Below are 22795 nucleotides of genomic sequence, written 5' to 3'. Positions count from 1 at the left end.
TCCTGAAGGCCCATTGCTGCAAACAGAACAGAAAGGGGCGAACGCTGTCGCCTTGACCAATCAAAATAAAGGCCAAGGAGCCTGTGTCCAATGGGGTTCAGCGGTCAGAGTGACAGGCACCCCATCCCGCCAATAGGATTCAGGCGAGGAGACAAAGCCGCCCTTCCCTTCTTCCCTCCCTAAGACCAAAAGGGGTTCGTTGAGACGCGAACCAATGAGGTTTCGAATTTTAATGATGGGCATTTGTGACAGCCAATAAGAGAGCAGAAAGGAACTGCAGCGTTTTAGGCAAACCAACGGTTTTCTGGAGAAGAAAGGGGGAGCTGCAGGAGAGGCAATGCGGTGGGGCGGGACGCGGAGTTAGAGCGACGTTCGGCTCGACCAATGATTTCGAAGAGGTGCGGAGAGAGGCCAATGAGAAGCGGGGAATGGTTTAACAAGCAGGCGCTGAGGCGAATGGACGCGAAGGCGGGAGACACGCCGAGCCAATGGTGTCGGGGGGCGGGACGATGTTGGGTATAGAATGGCGTCGGGCCAATAAGCGTGGCGGGGCGGGTGAGTGGCGGTTGGGCGAGCCAATCGGGGCGTGCTGAAGGCGGGCGTGAGGGTGGGCTGAGGTAGTGTGGGCGCCATGTCGCGGCGGAGGTGGCGCGGCTCGCAGAGCGGTGAGGGCGGCGGCGGCGGTTCTGGGCGCGGGGGAGACATGGTGAAGATGCCCGGAGGAGGAGGAGGAGGCGGCGGGTCGGGCCGGTACTACGGAGGAGGAGGGCCCGAGGGAGGCCGCGCCCCCAAGCGCCTCAAGACCGACAACGCCGAGCACGGGCCCGGAGGAGCCGGAGGAGGAGGGGTGAGGCCTACTCTTAGCCTTCTATCGCACTGGCTTCTACATATTATGGAACACAACATTATATATGTGTATATATATAAATATAATATTTAGTGTCATATATATTATATAATATTTAGTGTAATATATATATATATATATTAAAAATGTATTATAATATTTCCATATATATATATATATATATATATATATATTTAGTGTAATATATGTATTATAATATTTAGTGTAATGTGTGTGTATATAAATATATAATGTATTATATTTCCTTCAATATATGTATATATATATTATAATATTTCCTTTAATATATATATATATTATATAAGTTTTAGTATAATGTGTGTGTGTATATATATATATATATATATAAATGGATTATATTTCCTTCATATATATATATATAATATTTAGTATAATATATATAATGTATTATAATATTTCCCTCAATATATATATATATATATATATATAAATGTATTATAATATTTCCTTCAAATATATATATAATATATTATATTTCCTCCGGGCTGAGAACAGCGGTATAGAAGTAAAGTAAAGTAAATAAATAAATTATATATATATATATATATAATTTTTAGTGTAATATATGTGTATATATATATATATATATATATAAATGTATTGTAATATTTCCTTCAATATATATATATTATATAATTTTAGTGTAATGAATATATATATGTAATGTATTATAATATTTCCTTCAAAATATATATACATTATATAATTTTTAGTGTAATGTGTATGTATATATATATATAATGTATTATATTTCCTTCAATATATATATTAAAATTTTTAGTGTAATGTGTGTGTGTGTGTGTATATATATATATAAATGTATTATATTTCCTTCAATATATATATATTATATAATATTTAGTGTAATGTGTGTATGTATATATATAATGTATTATAATATTTCCTTCAAAATATATATTATATAATTTTAGTGTAATATGTGTGTGTGTGTGTGTATATATATATATATAATGTATTATAATATTTCCTTCAAATATATATATATCATATAATTTTAGTGTAATATGTGTGTGTATATATATGTATTATAATATTTCCTTCAAATATATATATGTTATAATTTGTAGTGTAATGTGTGTGTATGTGTGTATATATATAATGTGTTATAATATTTCCTTCAAATATATATATATATATATATATAATATAATATAATATAATTTTTAGTGTAATGTATGTGTGTGTGTGTGTGTGTATATATATATATATAATGTAGGATTAATAGTAATAACAGAATGAATACAATATATAGTGTATTATACTACAATATATATATTAAAAATATACTACCATATATATATATATACACACACACACCCCCTTATACCTAATAAATAAAAGTGAAACCTAATAAAAGTGAAAATATGTATGTATGTATGTATGTGGCCACGGTTAAAACACCTAACATGCAAACATTTTAAATATTAAAATACATAACACATAGTCAAACAGGTATACAAGTCAAAATGCATGCTAGATTAAAATACAACATACAGTGTGTTAAAATGCAATACTATAATACTTAAGGTATAATATATATTATTGTATTATATATATATACACTCATTCTGTTAAAACACAAAATATTAACACTTTAAATAGTAAAATACATAACACATAGTAAAACAGGTATACAGCATGTTAAAATACATAATAGATTAAAATACAACATATAAGAGATTAAAATAAAATTTATATCAGTTAAAACAGAAATTAAGACATCTTAGCACTTAACATATGAACACGCTTTAACATTTAAAATGCGATTCATAGCAGCATTAAATTACATAACACATAACCTAAAAACCTTATAACGTAGCAAGAAAATGCAACATAGAATGAGTTAAAACATATTCAAGTACAGCAGATACAGTCATTTCAAACACATAACATATTAACACTTCAACACATAACATCGTAAAACACATATACAGTAAGACAAAACTCATAATAGGTAATAATAATACAACTTACTGGTATATAATCAGCAAAACCACAGATTAAAACATATTAACACTTAATATATGAATACACTTCAGCATATTAAAATACTGTACATAACAACTAACATTAAAATACGTCATACCTAATATAAAGCACATGTAATATTAAATGTCAATGTAATCTGTTAAAACACGTTAAAACAACATAGTCGGTTAAAATGCATAACTAATTAAAGTGCGACATGTAAAATGGTAAGAATTGGCGCCCCACAATTGTGATCTGTTTACATCTCCCAATCTCTTTTCTCTTTTATGTAATTTCATATATTTATTGCCGCTTTTGAAGTGTAAGGATAAAAGAAAAATGAAAAGTGGTGAAGGAAGAAAATGCAAATAAAGAAAGTGGGGAGTACAAAAGAGAAAAGGCGGGGTTTTTTGAAGGGGGAAGAACGGCAGCTTTCCCATAGACGCAAAATGGAGTGTCCCTATATTGAGACAATAGACTTTTGTGGTATATCATGCTTGGGACTTAACTATAGAACGTTGACTGGGAATAGTGATGCCAGTAGTCCAGTTTAAAGGGGTGTTAAAATAGTGGAGTAAAGTTTCGCTTAGAAGACGTGAGTTCTATATAGAACAGAGATGGTTTAGATACTAGACGTTGCCCGGACAGACAAAACAGGTTTTTCTTTGACCAAGAGCCAGTGAATTGACTTGTTGACTTTTCTGCCGCCGGATAATCATCAGGAGGATGGGTTCCTTACCAGCCATATTAAGTAAAATATAACTTCCTTGTGCAAGAGGAACACAGATTTGAATTCCAGGTGTGTTTGGAAGAACTACTGATGGTTAGGGTTGGAATAGAGGTAAGAGGAAAACAGTATGTCCTGAATGAGAACCATTTAGTTCCTGACAGTTGCATAGTAGCTGAAGAAGACACATAGCAACCTCAGATCTTGCCCAAACCTTAATTTATTTGTAGATAAGCATTCAAGGCTTCTTTGAAAGATTTGGTCCCATATTTTTGTTTGCTGTGCAATAAGTGGCATAAAATAAATTGCTCCAGACCTCAGTAGCAGAGACCTTTGGTGAACATTTTTAGATTGCACTTAGCAAAACGAGCCAAGCACTCTCTCTTAATGGGCTCTTCCCATTTTGTTTCCTTGGTAGGAGAACTATGATGACCCCCACAAGCCAGCTGCTTCCCCTGTTGTCCACATCAGGGGTCTAATCGATGGTGTTGTGGAAGCTGATCTCGTGGAGGCCCTGCAGGAATTTGGCCCGATCAGGTTAGCAGTGGGTTCAAGGAAATGGGATGTTTGTTCCTACTCTCTGTGTTGGCTGTATTCAACAAGATGGTCCCTTCTGTCCTCCTTATTCCCAGCTATGTGGTGGTGATGCCCAAAAAGAGGCAAGCCCTGGTGGAGTTTGAGGATATCTTGGGAGCCTGCAGTGCTGTCAATTACGCAGCCGATAACCAGATCTACATTGCTGGGCATCCATCCTTTGTCAACTATTCCACAAGCCAGAAGATCTCACGGCCTGGTGACTCCGATGATTCTAGGGGTGTCAACAATGTCCTGCTTTTCACCATCTTGAACCCCATCTACTCCATTACAACGGTGTGTAGTGATGCTGCTGAAGTAGGCGATGCTCACCCAAAAATGTTCTGCCGCTCTGGCCCTTTGTGTACCTGGCAGGATTTACTAGACAACAGTATTTATTTCATGCATAGAGGTGCTGACTCTGGGCAAATTGGCACGTGTACTCCTAGAATAACTTTGTCTGTGCAAATCAATCTGGTTTTTGTAGATGCTAGTATGGCTGGAAGCGGTGATTCAGCCTCGTTGCAGCTGTTCTCTCTTGCTTTCTTGAAAATAGAGATACAAAGCAATTTCCATAAAACCAGAGTTATTAGAATATTAGTACAGTGGTGACTGTTCTTCCAAAGATAGAGCTGCTTTTCTATAATCTCTTATATCCCTTCACAGGATGTGCTGTATACGATCTGCAACCCATGTGGCCCAGTACAGCGAATTGTTATCTTCCGAAAGAATGGGGTCCAGGCCATGGTGGAATATCCTTTTTTTCCTTTTCGACAGTTGAAAAAGTGTAACAGTTGGATCAAGCTAGTCCTGATCCAACTGCCCTGGGTAGAACAAGGGCAGTTTCTGCCAGCTTAGGCAAGATGATTTATATATGCTTATTTCAAGCATCCCCCACCTCCCCACCCCCAAGAATAATTATTGCTACCTTATTCTTTTGACTCATCAACCAGAAGTTATTTCTCTTTGCTGAGCTTTTAAAAATATGCCACGAAAAATTGTTATGGGCAGGAATCCCCACAGAACAATGTCTGCAGACAGGAACAGGCATCGCAGTTGGGCATTGGAGACAGGAATTGAAGTTTAAAGGGGACCTATAATGAAGGGTTGTTTCTGGAAGGTTCCAGCAGGGCGTTCAGTTGCATCATATCTTTAGAATGGCCTAAAAGCTGTACAATATCATATGAAGGCTTCCTTAACACTACAAACATTTGACTCTGTGCAGAGTGCACAAAGAGCAAAGGCTTCTCTGAATGGAGCAGACATTTACTCTGGCTGCTGTACTCTGAAGATTGAATATGCCAAGGTGAGGAGTGGTCAGGGGTCAACTGTATATGTGTGTTCAACCAAAGAAAGGATGTGTGCTTTCACCATAAAGGTGGATGAATCTGAAAAATTCAGGCAGTGAAGTCCACCAAAGTAAAGTTACTTTGCTCCCAGAAAGAGCTAAGCAGGGTTTCCCCCCACTGTTTAGACATGTATTCTTTGTCCTTAGGGCTTTGACATTGGTCACAAAACCATAGGGAGTTTCCACTCTTAAACTCCCGTATGATACATACTTTCCCCCTTTGAATAAATAACCAATTGACCTAATAATCTTGATAGTGTGGTGCAGGGATGACAGAAAACTACCCAATCACCAGTTTCTTCCCATCACTTCACATTGCAAAGAGGATTTTTTAAATGGGGAAATTAATTTGAGCAATATGTTGCCACTATATTTAGATGGCTGATTGCAAAAGAAGGCTTAATGCATGGGAATGGGCATATTGGCAGCTTGCCACTAGAATAAAAAGGACACTCAACCCTTTTCTCTTGGATTGCTTCTGGTTTCTTTAGCCCACCCGCCTGAATGTGTTCAAGAATGACCAGGACACATGGGACTACACCAACCCCAACCTCAGTGGACAAGGTAACCATTACTGGCTGCTTTTAAAGCCACTCATAAATCCTTCCCTTTCTTATTGAATTGCACACTTCATAGATCTGATTTGTGTGATGTAATGCCATTTGCCTGCTGTCCGACATTGTGCCAGATGTTGCAAGCCTTGGAGACTTTTTAACACTGCAGTGCTTTGACTTCTACTGTCTCCATGGGGCTCTGTTTATTGGCACAGCCTAGTAAGGCACAAGACAGATGGGTATAGGTAGTATTAATGAGGGGGCGAGACACCAACCAATTGCATTGCAATACCTTGTGTCATTGTGCTGGGGTAGTATTAGAAGACAGAAGTACATATTGGGAATATGGTACCCAGTCACAAAGGTAGTATTGACATCTGTAAGGTGTGGATACTAAGGTGAAAACAGTCATTTGGAGATTGCTCTCCAAATGGCAACATTTCAGAAAGCTCTTAATCCTGTGTGCTTGAGATACTGGCTATTTCCATCCATTTGAAAAACTGTTTTTGTTGCAAGGAAAGGGTCAAATTACTTAACACCCCAGCATTAATTCAGTTATTAGCTGCAGGGTATTCCCGGTGAAGGCATGGGTTCCTTCCAGTAGACTTGGTTTGCCCCCATGGATATGTGCATGAGACTTCAATGAAGACTTCTGATGAAGAAAGGGGGATCGACCCCATCTTAAGGGACACTTCGTGTGCATGCAACCCATGGGGGTGTTAAAGAAGAGAATAAATAAAACCTTTTATCCCGGGGATCTCATAAATACTGTTAAGAGAAAGACAAGATGGTGAGCAAGCTAAACTTCAGGTCAGGCTTCCCCTCTTCAGCTTGATATTCTGGACTAGACCTCCAGACAATTAGTCTGAGGCTATTGGAAATGGTGGTCCAAAACATCTGAAGCTGTTTTAAAAAATGGATTTAGATCTGATCTTCACAATTTGTGGTCCTTCCAGATGTTTGGGAATTCCTGATTTTGAGCAAGCTGGCTGGGGCTTCTGGGAGTCGGGGCCCCAAAAGTTGTGCAGACCAGTTTTAGATGCTCTGGATCACTCATGGGCCAACTTCAGCCCTCCAGGTGTTTTGGACTTCAACCTGGGTCACCTGAGGGCTGAGAAGGGCGGTATACAAATATACCGTATATTCTGGTGTATAAGACTACTTTTTAACCCAAGAAAATCTTCTCAAAAGCCAGGGGTCGTCTTATACACGGGCGTTGTCTTATAGAGCGGGTGCTGAAACTTCCAATCGGATTGGAGAATCTGTGGTTGCCGCATATGGTGGGGGAAGCTCAAAAATGAAAAGAAAATCCATTCATTAGGATTCGTGGACTTAATGCGGTCCCGATGGTGAGATGAAGCGGGGCCTCACAGGGAAGGTGTATGTGAAGGGCGGAGCAAGCTGCAGGCATCCAGTGTGCCCGGGGTATGGGAAAAAGATAGAGGGGCTCTGGGCCCAGACAAACACACCTCTTTTACCTATCTGGCCTGCCCTTGTATCCTATTACCGTACCTCCTCCTCTGCCTCTCAGATCTCGCTCCTGAAGACTGCAGTGAAGCGGTGCAGGTGCGCATGTGCAAGATCTGAGAGGCAGAGAAGGAGGTACAGTTATAGGAAAATCACCATATTGAAATCAAATCTGATGCTTTTTAAATTTTTATTTGGTGTGCATTGGAAGAGGAGTAGTGTTATACGGCGAATATATCCCAAACTCTATATTTTAACTGGAAAAGTTGGGGGTCGTCTTATATGCCGGAATATATGGGTAGTAAATAAACTCCCACAATTCGTAACAGCCAGTAGGAATTGTGGGAGTTGAAGTCCAACCCACCTGGAGGGCTGAAGTTGGCCCATGTCAGCTCTGGATCAACCCAAGGCATAACTCAACCATCCCCAGATCCCAGAATTCCTGATTTTGAGCAAGCTGGCTGGGGCTCCTGGGAGTCGGAGGCCCAAAAGTTGTGCAGACCTGCTTTAGATGCTCTGGATCATGCATGTGCCAACTTCAGCCCTCCAGGTGTTTTGGACTTCAACTCCCACAATTCCTAACAGCCAGTAGGAATTGTGGGAGTTGAAGTCCAACCCACCTGGAGGGCTGAAGTTGGCCCATGCCAGCTCTGGATCAACCCAAGGCATAACTCACCCATCCTATTTCTGCAGCTTACGTACAAGCGTGATACTGCCCTCTCTTCTATGCGCTACAAATGTGTGTGGGACAGATATTCAAAGGGGCCGCCTGTGTTTGTGCAGCAGATGTCTCCTTGCAACTTGACAGTTGAGCCATCTTGTTCCCTGCCTGTAGCAGGATCGCCTAGAACTCCAGACAAGCAGTTGAGGGAGGCTGGTGGTGGTCAAGGGGGTTTGGCAGAGGTCTCTTTTGACTCCACCCCGGCAGCGAAGCAAGCAATGGCATTACATGACTTGACATGGACATGACTCACTTTCTCCTCCAAGGTACATAACTAGAAGATGGGCAGATTGGCAGGGGCTAGTTGGCAGGGCTGCGCCGTTCAGTGAGCGGCCTCCTGGCTCTCCTGCCTTTAGGCTGGGCAAACAGGAGGTGCATTGACCTGGCCTTTCCCCAGCTCTGAACAAAGTGCTTTCACACAAGAACCTGGGGAAAAACAAACCGTATGCTCCTGCAGTGGAAGTCCTGAATTTGCCTGTGATCTGCCTTCTGCCTCACATTCTGTTTTTAACACTACACAGTGTAGGAAAAAAAACCGAAAGGCCATCCTTCCACTAGCTCTAACGCCTGGAGAAAACACGCAGCATCTTAAACGTACCCGAAACGCAGCAGATTGAGCTCATTTCTAACATCAAGAACACAACACCGCGATTCAAGAGACATCTACAAGCACAGAGTGAGACAGAAAGAGAGAGAGAGAGAGAGAAAGACGCACCAGGCCACGACATTCCTTACAAATGCAAAACAAACCAAAAACCTTGAACCCAAGAATGTAACACAGGAAAATCTAGGAAAACACAGACCAGAGGGGTCTCAGACAAAAACGCAACAGCGCTCTTTACCGGAGAACGGAGTAGATCCCAGAGACCCTCCAAGACATAGGACGCTCTCCACATCAACACGGTTTGGTTTGGGAGGGCAGTTGTATCACTCCCTTTTTTTCTCTCGCAGTCCTCGGCTGCCAACATTTGTATCAGCAGTGCCAAGCGAAGACAGACAAAAAACAAAACCAAAAAAAAAAAAACACCATGTAGCCAAAGCGCCCAGCTCCCTAGAGGCTGGGGGTGCTTTCCTGCTCCAAGGGGGCCACTTGGGAGCCAAGGCACACTCCATTTACAGAGGAGAGACACGCACACGGGAGACCTACACAGAGCCAGAAGCACCAAACCTGATAACAGCACATGACCAAAAAAAAAAACATCAGGAGACGCAACACGGAAGGGACACTCATTATCACACCTTTGTTATGTCCTATTTTCCTTGACACCATCTGAAGACAAAACAAACATCTGTGAGCTCTTCTTATTTAAATTATTACAATTTTTTTTACTTAACTGTATCCGTTTTGTGACTTGACTTGCAATTGACTCTGAAACCATGTAACGCAGGGTCGCAGTGTATGTTTGATGGGACGCCATCTTTCAGAACTGTGCTTTCACTGTTGAAGCGTCCAATGGTAAGAGAAATGCAGAATATGTATGTGACAATGGACATTGTACTGTTAACTCCTGCTGTAAGTAGCCCTTTTCAATCTTTGTAATGATTGTTGAAATAAACTGTGCAAAACACTTCTTAATTATTATTATTATTTTGTTTGTTAAGAACAAAGTGAAATTGTACGAATTGCTTAAATTCTTCTGCCTTTGTAAACAGTTACCTGTTTTAACTCTATTGCGGTTTTTGCTTTGCTTTGCCATGTTTTTCTCGGTCTTGCTCGATCCTTTTAGCGTTGCCAGGGCTATGGAGGGTGGCATGTTCATCTTTTCTCTTTTCTTTTCTTCCTTTGGTCCTGAGGGATACTGTCAAGGGCCATCTAGTCCAGTGCCATTCTGTCATGCAGGATATATAGAGCGAAATCATTCCTGAGAAATAGCAATCCAGTCTTTGCTTAAACTCCTCCTGAGAAGGATCCGTCAGTTTGTTTTGTCACTTTCTCTTTTCTTCTGCTTATCCCCTCCCTCTCTGCCAACTTCTTTCCGAAAGCAAGCATTTTTATTTATGCAATTCGGCTTTATGGCGAAATCGTGATACAAATTGAATTTGCCTCTGTTGGTCCAAAAAGACTGTTTTGAGGAATGATCAAGACACAAATCCTTAAGAATAGTGGGGTTTTTTGTTTGTTTTTTGTTTTGTTTTTTTGTCATGTCAGGAGCGACCTGAGAAACTTCAAGTCGCTTCTGGTGTGAGAGAATTGGCCGTCTGCAAGGACGTTGCCCAGGGGACGCCTGGATGATTTGATGTTTTTGACATCCTTGTGGGAGGCTTCTCTCATGTCCCCGCATGAGGAGCTGGAGCTGATAGAGGGAGCTCATCCGCCTCTCCCCGGATTCGAACCTGCGACCTGTCGGTCTTCAGTCCTACTGGCACAGGGGTTTAACCCACTGCGCCACCGGGGGCTCCAGGAATAGTGTTGGCGAGCTGTGACAATTCAAAGAGCATATTAGAGAGCAGGGTGGAAAGCCAGTCTTTTTAGATTCGTTTTGAGACCAAAAAAATTAGATCAATAGGTATCGCTACGACGGGAAAGTAAAGACGCTCCATGCAGTCATGCCGGCCACATGACCTGGGGGTGTTTATGGACAAGGCCAGCTCTTCGGCTTAAAAATAAAGATGAGCAGCATCCCCCAGAGTCTGACATGACTAGACTTCATGTCAAGGGAAACCTTTGAGATCAAATTAAAAAGGTCCAATGTGAAAGCCCCCCCCCCCCCCCAATCCTCTCTGAACACCTTGACATGGAGGAATTGATCTCCCATCTTAGCGTCCTCCAGTGTCTCCCAGTGACGGAGGATAGCTCTCCTTCTTGGGGTGTTGGAAACAGTTCAATGGCGCCACAAGGAGAACTTATGGCCTAAGCAAGGCTTCCCAGTGTCCCGTCCCATAAATTCAACTGCCAGGCTCCTCCTGCCATTTCCTAACAGCTTCCTCTTTTTGGCAGGTGAGCCAGGTGGAAATCCTAACAAGCGGCAGAGGCAGCCTCCCCTCCTCGGGGATCATCCTGCTGAATATGGTAAGTGTCTGTCACGAATTCCATCCAGGATTTAAGTACATTCTGGAATTCTACAGACCATATTATGTATCTCTGGGTTCCTTACTTGGTTGCTTTTCCTCCCCCAGGAGGGCCTCATGGTGGCTATCACGGGCACTATCATGACGAAGGGTACGGCCCTCCTCCACCTCACTACGAAGGCAGGCGGATGGGCCCGCCGGTGGGGGGCCGCCACAGGGGACCGGGGCGCTACGGGCCTCAGTACGGGCACCCCCCGCCTCCACCACCACCCCCGGAGTATGGCCCACACGCTGACAGCCCCGTCCTGATGGTGTACGGCTTGGACCAGTCTAAGATGAACTGCGACCGGGTCTTCAATGTTTTCTGCCTTTATGGAAATGTGGAGAAGGTAAACTACCAGAATGTCTTCTCCCTGTCATTCACACATAGGTTTTTAATCCTTGTGTGTTACTGTTTTATGGTTATTGTTTATATGTGATTTATATTAATTGTACTGTATTTGCTGTTTTGCTTATTGCTTTTGTTTATTGATGTACCGTTGGGCTTGGCCTCATGTAAGCCGCTCTGAGTCCCTTGGGGAGATGGTGGCAGGGTATAAATAAAGTTTATTATTATTATTATTATTCACCCTAGTAGCACATTGAGCAGAATGGCTGGCAGTGTGGCAGCACAGTGTCCAGAGACATCAAGGTGGTAGGATGGTATAGCGCAGAGTTTTTGAAGCAGAGTATTAACTGAATTCTTTGTTTAAATCTTAGCTGTTGGTCTCTACATTGGATTGTGCAGAACATGTCATGTTACAACTTCTAATTTTTTTATTAAAAAAAACAAGTAAATTTAATGCATTCAAAAGCAGCATATCCATATTGGCCAGAGTGTTTAGCTTACCTTAAATGTAGTTTGAAATACTTACCTAAATTGGAAAATTGCATTTCTCGAAGTAAAAAAATAAATAATTTGGGGCTTGTGAGAAACAGTGGCAAAAGGAAAGATGAGAGTGGCTTTGGTTGGAGGAACGTGGGAACATAATGGAGGCTAATCATGTGCTTTCAAGCCAAGGCATACCATTTTTGGGTTTGTTTCCTTCCAATTCCTCATTTCATTTACCAGAAAGTTACCTGAAAGGGGAGGGGTGTTTTCTGTTTCATTCGGCAGCGATTTGGCCCATTAGCTACAATGAGAAACTTTAAAGGCTCAATCCTGAGCCAATTTGAGGCCTATCTGCATGAAACCAACCTCAGTTGTAGACCTCATTTACAACTCCATAGCATTGAGCATGGCAGTTAAAGTGGTGTTAGACTGCGGTAATTCTACACTGTAGCTGCACCCTTAGTCATTGACTGCACCTTATTGAATTGAGCACACCCAAAAAGTTTCCAAAAGGTCATAAAAGTCAGGCAGATTCAGATGGGAGAAAGCGGTCCTTTAGATGTCCTGATCCTAAGTTATGTAGGGCTAAAAAATAAAAGTGAGACCATTGAATATTAGACGTATGCATTCGGGCCAAAAGTCATGTCATTTTTTGGGTCCGTTTCCATCTGATCCCTCATGTCGTTTACCAGAAAGTTACCCGAAAGGGGAGGGGTGTTTTCAATTTCATCCGGCAGAAATTTGGTCCATTGACTACAATGAGAAACTTTAAAGGCTCTATCCTCAGCCATTTTAAGGCCTATCTGCATGAAACCAACCTCAGTTGTAGACCCCATTTACAACTGCAGGCCTGCCAAGTTTCAAAACAATCCTTCAAACTACTGATTTTTTAGTATTATTTAAAGTTTTAAATGTAACATTTTTAAAAATAAGACAAACAGCAAGAGAGGGTTCTGGGAATTGTAGTCGCCGGTTGTGTCCATTCTCAGAGCATGGACAGCAGGCTGATGGAGACACACAGAGAGAAAAAACTAAAACTCCCATCATGCTCCGAGAGGAACTTTCAGTGCCCACGCTATGGTAGTGCCACTGGGAAAGTGAGTTCTAAGGGCTCTCTCTGGAGGAGGAGGGAACTTCCAAGAAAAAAATGGGAGGCTTTTTCTGCTGGAGAGAGAAAACAACATCACAGATTCCCCTGGCTCAGGTATTTTGTGGACTTACTGTATATACTCGAGTATAAGCCTAGTTTTTCAGCCCCTTTTTTAGGCTGAAAAAGCTCCCCTCGGCTTATACTCGAGTCAAGGTTATTTATTCTTTTATTCTGTTATTAGTATTATTTTATTACATTTATTATTTTACTCTATTATATTTTCATTATTTTGCTCTATTATTCTATTTAATATTTTGCTCTATTATTACATTTACAGTATTTTACCCTATTATTACTACATTTATTATTTTACTCTATTATTACTGTTTTATTGCATTTTCATTATTTTACTCTATTATTTTTATATTTATTATTTTAATAATAAGTACATTTACATTGAAGGAGGTTAGAATAATGGTTTAATAAGAGTTGGACAGTCATATCTTAAATTACAGTTTTATGTAAATATTCAGAAACATTTAGCCTATTGATGCCTCAATTAATGTAATTTTATTGGTATCTATTTTGAAATTGACCCATAGTGGATGCATTTCCCACCCTCGGCTTATACCCGAGTCAATATGTTTTCCCAGTTTTTTGTGATAAAATTAGGTGCCTCGGCTTATATTCGGGTCGGCTTATACTCGAGTATATACGGTAACTTTCTGAAAATATAGTCTCTCTGAATTCGTTTCACTGTTGTTTTGGTCTTGCTCTTCCCCTTTCTGTTTTCGAAATTTACAAAAAAAAATGGCCATCCGAAAACTACAAATTCTTTCGCTAACAGTGATTCGGCCCCAACTCTAATGGAGACATAAAAAAGTATTGGTTGCAATGTTGCTTATTTGGTGCTTTGACTCTGGAAGGAAACCATTTTTGTCAGTGGGGTTTATCTTGCATGTTTTAAGCAAAGGGGTTTGTATTTTAGGTGAAGTTCATGAAAAGCAAGCCTGGAGCAGCCATGGTGGAGATGGCAGATGGCTATGCTGTGGACCGAGCGATCACCCATCTCAACAACAATTTCATGTTTGATCAGAAGCTGAACGTGTGGTGAGTGCCCACTTGCTTTCACTCTAAGCTTTGTCCTTATTAGAAGGTTATGTCGGCATTTAAGTTGCCTTTCTTCCTTTCCCCCTCGCAGTGTGTCCAAGCAGCAGGCCATCATGCCTGGGCAGTCATACGGTCTTGAGGATGGTTCGTGCAGCTACAAGGACTTCAGCGGTTCCCGGAACAACCGGTTTTCCACTCCGGAGCAGGCTGCCAAGAACAGGATCCAGCACCCCAGCAATGTGCTCCATTTCTTTAATGCTCCTCTGGAGGTGACCGAAGATAATTTCTACGAGGTAAGAGGTGTCAGTCTCAGGCTCTGCTCCATTGCACTGACATTTCTAGTACTGTATATACTCGAGTATAAGCCTAGTTTTTCAGTCCTTTTTTTAGGCTGAAAAAGTCTCCCCCGGCTTATACTCGAGTCAATATTATTTATTATTTTACTTTGTTGTTGTTATTATGATTACATTTTAATTGTTGTTATTATTACATTTATTATTTTACTCTATTATGGTTATTGTTATTGTTACATTTATTATTTTACTGTATTGTTACGTTTATTATTTTACTCTAGTTATTATTATTGAAGGACATGTAAGCATATTTACATTGAAGAAGGTTAGAATAATGGTTTAATCAGAGTTGGACAATCTTATCTTGAATTACAGTTTTATGTAAATATTCAAAAACATTTAACTTACTGCTGCCTAAATTAATATAATTTTATTGGTATCTATTTTTATTTTTAAATTTACCAGTAGCTGCTGCATTTCCCACCCTTGGCTTATACTCAAGTCAATACATTTTCCCAGTTTTTGTGGTAAAATTAGGTGCCTTGGCTTATATTCGGGTCGGCTTATACTCGAGTATATACGGTATTTAGAGACTCAAAGAGAACGGAATTTAGCTATTTCTTTGCTGAGAGGCTACACCAAAAGTGGAAGCTTACCCCTTTGTATGTTGATGGTGGGCAACTCCCAATATTCCTTTCCTTTTGCTTTGCTTGTCAGGCCTGTTTGAAGATGCATTTGAACAACATTTAGTGGGCTCCAGTATTGAATTATGTTCAAGCATATGAGATTGTTTTATTATTGGATATACTCCTCTTCTGCTGATACAGGAATAAAGTCAGTGAAGTGTCTGTGGTGATGTTATTATTATTATTATCATCATCATCATCCACGGATAATAACACAGTCCAAACCCCAAAAAAATTTCTTGGTGTCGTCGTGTTTAGCTCTGTTCCAGGGGCTGTTTGGGGTGCTGATTCAGAAAATCGCTTTGGATAGACATCATGACCTCTAGATTATTAAATATGGTTTTCTGTGGGTGAGCAGATGGAGACTACTGGATGGCATATGTTCTGTATCAGAAACTAGAGCTGATGTGGTCTATCCAAAACTATTTTCTGAATCAGCACCCCAAATAAACAAACTAAAACAGACCAAAAACTGATTTGTAACTTTTGGTACCAATGTCCCTGGTCAGAAAAAAGTTGGGAACCACTGGTTTAAAGTTAAAGGAGTTCACTTTTTTCAAACATCATTTCTTTCTGATCACTAGTTGGAAGTAAAATTGGGAGTTCACTTTTTGTGAACTTTAAGTCCATCCAAACTCTTTTCCTCCTCCATCTTCTTTATTTTTGGAAACTTTTTAGCAGCATTAGCATTGGGAAGGTGGGAAAGAGCTAGAAAAACACAGGCTATCAGTATCGGCTTCCAGAAAAGAGTAGAACTGCCTTCTAGCTGATCCAATATTACACGTATGCGCCTGCCTTTTACCACAGGCAAGGTAAAGAACAATGTCCTCCAGAATCTCTTTCTGAATGTGTATGGACATCAAAGGGAGGGGGAAGACAAGCTTGCAAGTGTCAACAAACATGTATAATTAGTATTGTTGCTTAATCTTGGATATGATTTTCTCCTTTTGTTAGATTTGTGATGAACTTGGGGTGAAGAGACCAGCTTCAGTCAAAGTGTTTTCGGGGAAAAGTAAGTATACCCTGTAGTTAACTCTCTTATTAATTGAATCTTGTCATTGTAGGTTGTGTGGTGTTTTTTATCTTTTAAAGGCCTTTTAAAACTGTTGCTTGTTTAGTTGTCACTTCACTCCCCATTATTTTAATGATATTGTGTTTTAATCCTTATTGTAAGTTGCCTTGGGCCCCTTTATGGGGAGGAGGGCAAGATAAAACATTAAATTTCTATCCTGCTAATGTGTCCACAGGCGAAAGGAGCTCCTCTGGTTTGCTGGAGTGGGAAACTAAAGGCGATGCTTTGGAGACCCTGGCGTTCCTCAACCATTATCAAATGAAAAACCCAAGTAAGTCTTCTCTCTCATAGATACCATTTTTTACTAATTATAGATCTTCGCGTTCGTGGGTTAAACTTGTATGAGATTATTTGTAGATTTTTATTAACATGATCTGGGTCTTCCAGTGCAGCTCAGTGATCAAGCTCTGTAGGATATTGCAGTTTGGCCTCATTTTTTGTGAGTTTAAAGCAGTGGTTCCCAGCCTGTGGGCTGCAAGACCTAAAATAAGGAGGAGAGTGAGAGAAAGAAGGAGAAAGAGGGAGGGAAGGAAAGAGATGCCAGTGCTTTCTCGGCCTAGGGAGGCTTACCAGGGTAGAGTGGAGAAGACTCATCCGCCGGCACGCGCAGGGGAGCGAGAGAGAGCAGAGTTCCCCAAAGTTGTTGTTATTAGCTCCCATTGCCACACATTAGTTGTAATGGGAAAGCAGCCCTTTGAAAGACCCTGTTTAGCCCCCCAAAGTTGTTCTTATTATTATTAAAGGCATTAGGGACAGATTCTTTTTTCAACCTCGGCCCCCTCCCTCCTTTTTTTTTAAACAAGAGTGTTGACAAAATCCACGGATTGTAACACAGCCCACCCCCCAAATCCTTGGTGTCTTTGTTTTTAGGCCTGTTCCTAGGGATTTTTGGAGTTGCTGATTCAGAAAATCGCATTGGATAGACCACATGAGCTCTAAATTTTAAATATGGTTTTCTGTGGATGAGCAGATGGCGACTACTACTGGATTGCATACGTCCTGTATCCGAAACTAGAGCTGATGTGGTCTAGTGCAATTTTCTGAAGCAGCACTCCAAATAACCAAACCAAATCCAAAGTAGACCAAAAACCAATTCGTAACCCTTTTGGTACTAATGTTTGAGAGTTGTCCCTGGTCAGAAAAAGGTTGGGAACCACTGGTTTAAAGTGAAAGGAGTTCCCTTTTTTCATACATCATTTCTTTCTGATCATTAGTTGGAGGTGAAATTGGGAGTTCGCTTTTTTAATGTTTCCTTTTTTATTGTCATCATCTCTAATATTTGTGTTAAGGATTGAGGTCTAGTAGGCTTCCTTTAGCAGCAGCAGCAGTAGTAACAACAACTTGTTACTAGGTGACTCTGAACAGCTTACAACAGTGTAAATAACACCACAATAATCAAAATAAAAAGGTGGTAATAACACAATAAATCATTCATCAAATGACTCAGCTTAGGGAAGGTTTCAGCTTTTCCATTCGTTGGTTTCCCCATCTGTTAAATTGGATGTAAATCCTGTTAGACTGGTAAGAGTGGATTGCAGAAGCAAGCACATAACGCGTTAAAAGATATTTCAGCCCCTTTTAATATAGTGCAGTGGTTCTCAACCTGGGGTCCCCAAATGTTTTTGGCCTTCAACTCCCAGAAGTCCTAACAGCTGGTAAACTGGCTGGGATTTCTGGGAGTTGTAGGCCAAAACACCTGGGGACCCACAGGTTGAGAACTACTGATATAGTGTGACCCTGAACTTAAGAATACACATGGTAGAGTTGTGGCTTTAAGTAGAAAAGAAAACAGTTCATTCACTTTAGTTCAACAATGTTACAAAGCAAATCAGAACAGTTGATCTCACCACAGTAGAGTAAGAAACACTTTCTACAGCGACTCTTCTTTATTTGACGGCAGAAAACAAAAGTAGTACACAGTTCAGTTTCTGCCTTCGTTGAAAGTAAGATGCCCTTGGTTTGTAGTTTAGATAAGCAGTCTTTCTTGGCCTTGACTTACGCTTCAGTTTCCAGCTCCAATGAGCCACCAGCTCTAAACAGAGCCAAGCTAAGCAAAGCTAAAAATTAGAAACTCGCTGCTTTGTTTTATGCAGTGAGCAGATAACACGCCCAACCGAGCCATAAAAGCTGCTTTACTGCTGTAAGAAAAGGGTTATCCTTTTTTATTACTTGGCAAAAAGCCTTTAGTAAACTGTTAGTAGCGACAACTCCTGCCTCGATAGGGCTTTTGATGCTTGTATTGCAGAGGAATAAAATAACGTTAAGGGATTGCTAACAAACATGTTTTCCTTCCCCTCAGATGGGCCATATCCGTACACACTGAAGCTCTGCTTTTCCACCGCCCAGCATGCCTCGTAAGTTCTGTAGGTGTTTGCCAAGGAAGACTTCTCCATTAAGTCCCTTTTTTTGTGCGTACGTGGTTTTTTTTTCCTTTTTGGCAAAGCACCCCTTCCTTTGTTCCCTCTTTTTAATAAAAAAATGGAAAGCCTAAGTAGGAGCTGCCTGCAGCTGTGTGTTCCCTTGGGAGAAGACAAACCCTGGGGCATCCTGATGACACCTGATTTTAAAAGTATTGTTCATGTGACTTGTCCCCCCCTTCCCCCAATTCATACTTTGTGCTGCCTGTGCTGCTCGGCACACCTTAATAAAGCTGTTCGGAAAATAAACCGTTCACAAAAAAGGCTGTGGTGGTGGTGCTTTTGCAAAGTTTGATGAAGTTTCTGTGCAAAAAACAGTGCTAAGATCATATGCTACACTTGAATTTGCAGTTTAATTCCATTGAACCGTGCTGTATGGCAGTGTAGATGGGGTCTTGTGATCATTTGTCATTCCACATTTTCAGCTGTATTAAAATGTCTCAGTTTCTCTTTCTTCTTGTGCCCCCCATTTACACTCCCATATAATCCAGTTTCTGAATCCAAATTGCCTGTTTTGAACTGCATTATATAACAGTGTAGACTAATGCAATCCAATTCAAATTTCAGAAACCGTGTAGATCCAGCTTCACTTTCCCTTTTTGGTGACAAAAGTGAGGCCTGAGGGCCCAAAAGTCTTGTGTCGGCATAAACCTGCAAAGAAAGTTGTGTTTGTATTCCTCCTTCAGAATGTTAATTATTTCATGACACATTTAGAAAAGCCCCTTTGCGTTTTGTGGGCTTCACACAGAACACAGAAATACTGGACCACTCTCACAACCCCCATGTCAAACTACACCGAGAAGCCATTGAAATCCACAAGCATATGGACAATTTCAACAGAAAGGAGGAAACCATGAAAATGAATAAAAGCTGGCTACCAGTATTAAAAACTCTAAAATTACAACAGCAAAACAACAGAGAGGAAACAATCAGGGACAGATAATTACCTCTCAACAAAAGATTGCCCCAGACACTGCCAGGCCATCAAATGCTAATCAAGGTGGTCAGTTGAAACATTCACACCTAGCTCCAGCAGACAAGAGTTCTTTGCCCCACCCTGGTCATTCCACAGAGATATAAACCCATTTTCCTAGTTCCAACAGGCCTCACTACCTCTGAGGATGCTTGCCATAGATGCAGGTGAAACGACAGGAGATAATGCCTCTAGAACATGACCATATAGCCCGAAAAAACCTTCAACAACCCATTGTGGGAGTTGATGTCCAAAACACCTGGAGGACTGAAGTTTGTCTATATGTCATGAATGACCTTTCAGTAACTTTGAAGCATAGGTTCTTTTATATTGCACTTTCCAGTGTGAGGGAGTATATCAGATTACAGAAAAACATTTAGATATACAGACATACCAATTCTATGCAACTACATTGGATTTAAAATTACAGGAAGAAGCCCCAAAGTGACCAGACTGCTCCCTTGCAAATCTGCCACTCCATGGTACACTATCTCTCCTTCCCATGGAGCAGAGCATAGCAGGTGGAACAGACTCCTCAGGTCTGCCACACTTTGAGCATTATTAGACTGAGTCTTTTATAGGAATACTCTGCTGATGTAGTCCCAAAGTTTTAAATTGATAAATTTAAAACTTTGGGACTACATCAGCAGAGTATTCCAGACTTTTTCCATCCTGGATCCATCTCAGTTTCCTGGCCAGATGTTGATCTTCTTGATTGGTGTTGATTTTATGTTGACTTCCTTCTTACCATTGTAAACATTTCTGTTATCACTGTCCCAATTCTTATCAGTGTCTACTTTTCACCTCTGATTAGCAACTTTTAATTACAGTCCAGCAAGAAGGTAGTTAGTCATTGCAGGCCTGGGTTTTTTATTGGTGTTTCCAAAATTATTAGCTCCATAAATCCTTCCATTCTTCCATTCATTCCCACACATTATTTCCCACAGTGAGGGTATTTGTTTCCAGGTGGAAGGTGGTCCCGGTCAGGGTTGGCTTGATATGCCTTCCTCTGCATTTTTCTCTCTTTCGCCCTCCATTCGTGCCTCTTCAAATTCTATAGCACTGCTGGTCACAGCTGACCTCCAGCTGGAGCACTCAAAGGCCAGGGCTTCCCAGTTCTCAGTGTCTATGCCAGAGTTTTTAAGGTTGGATTTGAGCCCATCTTTCAATCTCTTTTCCTGTCCACCAACATTCCATTTTCCGTTCTTGAGTTTGGAGTAGAGCAACTGCTTTGGGAGATGGTGGTTGGGCATCCGGACAATGTGGCCGGTCCAAGGAGTTGATGTCGGAGTACCATCACTTCAGTGCTAGTGGTCTTTGCTTCTTCCAGCACGCTGACATTTGTCCACTTGTCTTCCTAAGAGATTTCCAGAATTTTTTTTGGAGGCAGCACTGATGGAACCGTTCCAAGAGTTGCATGTGACGTCTGTAGACAGTCCATGTCTCACAAGCGTATAGCGTATAGCAGGGTTGGGAGGACAAGAGCTTTATAGACAAGCCCCTTGGTATCCCTACGGCTGTTCTGGTCCTCAAACACTCTGCTTCTTTCGGAAAAAGGCTGCACTCGCAGAGCTCAGGCTGTGTTGAATTTCAGTGTCAATGCTGCACTCGCAGAGCTCAGGCAGTGTTGTATTTCTGTCAATTGACATCTGTAGACAGTCCACGTCTCACAAGCGTATAGCAGGGTTGGGAGGAGAATAGCTTTATAAACAAGCCCCTTGGTCTCCCTAGGGAAGTCCCGGTCCTCAAACACTCTTTGCTTCATTCGGAAAAAGGCTGCACTCGCAGACCTCAGGCGGTGTTGAATTTCAGTGTCAATGTTGACTTTGGTGGAGAGGGGGCTGCCAAGGGAGCAGAAATGGTCAACATTTTCTAATGTTTCACCTTTAAGTTGTATTTCTGGCATTGGAGAGGGGTTACCTGGTGACTGCTGGAGAGCACTTTGGTTTTCTATAAGTAACTAAATCATAGAATCAAAGAGTTGGAAGAGACCTCATGGGCCATCCAGTCCAACTCCCTGCCAAGAAGCAGAAATACTGCATTCAAAGCACCCTCAACAGATGGCCATCCAGCCTCTGTTTAAAAGCTTCCAAAGAAGGAGCCTCCACCACACTCTGGAGCAGAGAGTTCCATTGCTGAACGGCTCTCACAGTCAGGAAGTTCTTCCTCATGTTCAGATGGAATCTCCTCTCTTGTAGTTTGAAGCCATTGTTCCCTTGCGTCCTAGTCTCCATGGAAGCAGAAAACAAGCTTGCTCCCTCCTCCCTGTGGCTTCCTCTCACATATTTATACATGGCTATCATATCTCCGCAAAGATTACTGCAGATGCAGACTGTGGCCAGGAAATCAGAAGGCGATTACTTCTTGGGAGGAGAGCAATGTCCAGTCTCGACAAAATAGTAAAGAGTAGAGACATCAGACTGGCAACAAAGATCCATTGCCTAGTCAAAGCCATGGTATTCCCTGTAGTCACCTACGGATGTGAGAGCTGGACCTTAGGGAAGGCTGAGCGAAGGAAGATCGATGCTTTTGAGTTGTGGTGTTGGAGGAAAGTTCTGAGAGTGCCTTGGACTGTGAGAAGATCCAACCAGTCCATCCTCCAGGAAATAAAGCCCGACTGCTCACTGGAGGGAAGGAGACTAGAAACAAAGTTGAAGTACTTTGGCCACATCATGAGGAGACAGCAAAGCCTAGAGAAGACAATGATGCTGGGGAAAGTGGAAGGTAAAAGGAAGAGGGGCTGCCCAAGGGCAAGATGGATGGATGGCATCCTTGAAGTGACTGGACTGACCTTGAAGGAGCTGGGGGTGGTGACGGCCGACAGGGAGCTCTGGCGTGGGCTGGTCCAGGAGGTCACGAAGAGTCGGAGACGACTGAACGAATGAACAACACAACAACATCATCTCTCCTCTCAGCCTTCTCTTCTTCAGGCTAAACATGCCCAGCTCCTTAAGCCGCTCCTCATAGGGCTTGTTCTCCAGACCCTTGACCATTTTAGTCACCCTC

At 41.5% G+C, this 22795-nt stretch overlaps 1 protein-coding gene across 1 annotated transcript; it reads left to right on the top strand.

The window, feature by feature from the left end:
* The first annotated feature begins 612 nt into the window (after window positions 1–612).
* On the top strand, window positions 613–18890 carry LOC132782180 (heterogeneous nuclear ribonucleoprotein L). The gene is made up of 13 exons (XM_067460999.1): window positions 613–847; window positions 4024–4142; window positions 4238–4475; window positions 4845–4932; window positions 5390–5484; window positions 6018–6090; window positions 11207–11278; window positions 11386–11666; window positions 14227–14348; window positions 14440–14641; window positions 16282–16339; window positions 16575–16670; window positions 18699–18890. Exons 1-13 carry the CDS (start codon window positions 632–634, stop codon window positions 18755–18757), a joined length of 1719 nt encoding a protein of 572 aa, XP_067317100.1. The 5' UTR covers window positions 613–631; the 3' UTR covers window positions 18758–18890.
* Window positions 18891–22795: the final 3905 nt, after the last annotated feature.

The sequence above is a fragment of the Anolis sagrei genome, chromosome X, assembly GCF_037176765.1.
Source record: "Anolis sagrei isolate rAnoSag1 chromosome X, rAnoSag1.mat, whole genome shotgun sequence".
NCBI lineage: Eukaryota > Metazoa > Chordata > Lepidosauria > Squamata > Dactyloidae > Anolis > Anolis sagrei.
Note: the sequence above shows the minus strand (reverse complement) of the source record. Positions and strands in the feature narration are given on the sequence as shown.